The sequence below is a fragment of the Diadema antillarum genome, unplaced genomic scaffold (assembly GCF_040938485.1).
Source record: "Diadema antillarum isolate AM-2024a unplaced genomic scaffold, OU_Dant_1.0 seq00000122_RagTag, whole genome shotgun sequence".
Lineage (NCBI taxonomy): Eukaryota > Metazoa > Echinodermata > Echinoidea > Diadematoida > Diadematidae > Diadema > Diadema antillarum.
This window is the reverse complement of record NW_027271202.1, coordinates 1,387,881-1,391,167: the sequence shown is the minus strand read 5'-3', so window position 1 is coordinate 1,391,167 and position 3,287 is coordinate 1,387,881. Positions and strand designations below refer to the sequence as shown.

At 36.8% G+C, this 3,287-nt stretch overlaps 1 protein-coding gene across 1 annotated transcript; it reads right to left on the bottom strand.

Annotated features, from left to right (window-relative positions):
* Window positions 1-205: 205 nt before the first annotated feature.
* Window positions 206-2,906, bottom strand: LOC139727201 (uncharacterized). The gene is made up of 3 exons (XM_071638158.1): window positions 2,483-2,906; window positions 1,239-1,460; window positions 206-387 (listed from the first exon to the last, which is right to left on the bottom strand). Exons 1-3 carry the CDS (start codon window positions 2,904-2,906, stop codon window positions 206-208), a joined length of 828 nt encoding a protein of 275 aa, XP_071494259.1.
* Window positions 2,907-3,287: the final 381 nt, after the last annotated feature.

Genomic DNA, 3,287 nt, shown 5'->3' with positions numbered 1-3,287 from the left:
GAGATAGATTTAAGTCCAAATTTGCCAGGATTTGTATGCCATTTAGTCAATGTTTGCTTCTTTGTAGTAAGTACTGGTTATACCACATCCCATGTGATGGAAGACAGATAAAAGATTCAAATAATCTTCACCATTTAGTCACATGTAGTATGGAATGTGATGTCATTACTTCACTGAGCTTGCTTTGCTAGCTCTGTTTGCTGGTCTAGATAGACTCATACGTTGGGCCACTTGAAGTGGTCGGCATTCTTCTTTCATCACCACAAATACAAGTGCAGATGTAGACAAAACCATCCCTGATGAGACCTGGTAATGACGACCAAAACTCGTAGTGTGGTATCGTCTTGGTTCCACTCTCAAACTTGAAGAAGAAGAGGTATATGAAGCCTGCATTATAGTGGAAAGAATATACATCATAATTTCACCATTTTACAAGAATATACACATGACAAGCATGACCATTTTTATCCCTACATGTTCATGTATTGATATCCTCAAAACATCAGCTCATTAATTCTAAAGTGTTGTACAAATACAGCTGAACCTAAAATAATACAATGCATATAATGTATGCAACCCATTCCTTCTTTCACTATACTGACTGCTAGTCAATGTCACTGATGGAATCAATGATGACCATAATCCTTATAATGCTATTAAATGTCGAGAGTAAAATATAACAGCAAAAAAAAAGAAGAATAATAATATACATGCAAAGATTGTGGGCTGTCCACAATAAATTTGTTAATGTACATGTCAATTCTGACATGACATCCCCTCTGCCATGCCGAAAGTTGCAAACTACATAAGTGGGCCAAAGCAAAACATGTACAGCACACAGACGAAGCATTGTGCACTGGACTAATCCAGGATGCCATTGGCCTCATGTTGATTGTTCAGTCTAAATGAATGATGCTCGATCATCCATAAAATAAAATTCATTATAAATATCTTTCTTAATGAACTGATTTGTCAATCAGATATATATGTCTGTTTCACCACCACCCCCATGTTGTGCTATGGGTGGCATGACCATAGTTGATTCTGTTTATGATTAAAAAGCACATGGTGAAAGGAGATCGTTTGAAGAGAGTCTACATCTTGCTAGTGTCATTTCCTGCCTGACGCCTCACCGCATGCTGTACATGTCGCACATTTATGTTTGCATGTTATCGTAGTATGATTAGGACATCATAGCAACTATAATTAAAGTATATAGAGAGTCACTGTGTGCATACCTCCTACAAAGTAGACAAAGACGACCACCACAAAGATGATGCATATAATCCCACCAGGTGTTAGGCCCTTGGATGTAGATACTGGCTTCAGGCAGGCAAAAGGTGACCTAAGCTGGAAGAGATACACAGACTTTGTGCTTTGGCGGAACAAAAGCTGTGATATCCCAGTGTCGTCACAATACAGCTGGACTGTTGTGTTGACTGATTCATTATCACTTTTGCCTGTCAAAAGAATGAGCATAATAACCAACATTTAAATGGTCAAACATTGTACATGACCTGACAAAGAAGAAATTCTAGAAATTTAGAAGTATCCAGTGGAAGCTGAATTGGACTTGTTGGACTGAAATCCAAATTGAGAAGACAAATACAGCTATCCCTCATTCTATAAAATAATGTACTAGATAAGTTAACATTAAAGATTACTAGGAACAACATGTAGCTGGTTACTTGATTGCATTGTTCCTCTTGACAAATGATAGAATACTGAGAAATGTAGAACCAACAATGCTAAAGACATCTTTTTGCTGGCTGGTATTCACATTCAGTTATTGAAGAGAAATAATGTTAAGTATCACTTTATTGTACTTTGATATGTTGAAACATCGAGACAAGGTGAACCTGATAATCACAGTAGATAAACCAGTGTGTATCTTACAAGGTGCTTGGTAAGCTGAAAATAATTTCATCTTTTGTCATACAATTGTCTCAGTTATCTTCAAAGCCAGCCAATACTGTGCAAAAGCGATACTTTCTTTGTGACCATTATGACGTTACAAGAATATCATTTTGCAAAATCACATTTTCAGGAAATATCTTTAGCTGACAAAGTACTTATTCTGAAACATGCTTGAAGTAAAAACAGAATTAAATAGAACATAAAATAATTACTCTGTTCACAATAATACATTATGAAATGCATACATATGCACATATTATCAAAATTGGGATTCATTCTCTTGAATTAATTTGATGAAATATAGTTGGTCATTTTCCAAGGATTTAGTTGACGATAAATGTGTTTTTTATTTATGTTCCCCCTGTAAATGTGATTAGTAAGAATAGTGTTTCAAAACATTGGTTATGGCCCCAAGATTTCAGCATAAACCTTCCCTTAGTCTTACCATTGTGACAAAAGTCTTATTATTATGATAAAAGTCTTACCACTGTGACAAAAGTCTTACTATTATGATAAATGTCTTACCATTGTGATAAAAGTCTCACCATTGTGATAAAAGTCTTACCATTATGATAAACAATCCTCATTGGTGTGGATGTGTCTGGGATGTAGATGAAGCTGGAGGTTGAATGAATGCCAAGGTTGGAATAAACATTGTCACTCTCCTTACAAACAGCCACATCATTACACTGTGACGAAGGTGACACCTTGCTAAAGTCTCTACAGGGATCATACATGTATGTGACAGTTGGTGTCTCAGCCGGTATGATGGTGAAGAATGGAGCAGTTGTTCCCTCTACCATTGGCCCTAAGTCGTAGTAGCCACTATTATCGCTCAGGGCACAGCGACAGTTTGTCTCTTTCTGGCAGACAACCTGGGCATCCACTGTCAGAATGGATACTAAAGACAGAAGAGTGAAGAATACAGCATGCAGCCACCGTTTGATGGCTGTAGACTTCGACAGACATGATGCATGTACTGATCTCATGCTCTCCTAGTGGGCTACTCTGTCAGAGAACTATACGCCAGGAATCTGTAGGATTAAATTGATAACAATTAAAAAATACTGTTATATTCACACTCATGCTCATGTGTGTCATTTTTGCAAGTGATATCAAACAAGAAAACACATAGCCTAACCTTCAACTCCTTTGGAAGAATGTGTATGCACTTGCCAATACCTTGACTTGAGTAAACATTCTCTTCATTCTCTTTTCTTTTATTAATCTTCACAGATCGTTTATATGGTTGATAATTGACAAGACACAATACTTGGATGTTGTTGCCTTTACTCTAGACATCAACATTCTTGGCAAAGACTTGTCAGAATATTAGACATATGTACAGGGTACAACCTTCAACAACTTGC

Bases quoted from the DNA above. Each gene is read 5' to 3' on its own strand.
- LOC139727201 (XM_071638158.1), bottom strand. From the start codon at position 2,906: ATGAGATCAGTACATGCATCATGTCTGTCGAAGTCTACAGCCATCAAA. The intron at 1,461-2,482 runs GTAAGACTTTTA...TTCTTTTGACAG, and splicing joins GAGGATTGTTTATCATAATG to GCAAAAGTGATAATGAATCA. The intron at 388-1,238 runs GTATGCACACAG...ACTATAATGCAG, and splicing joins CTTTGTCTACTTTGTAGGAG to GCTTCATATACCTCTTCTTC.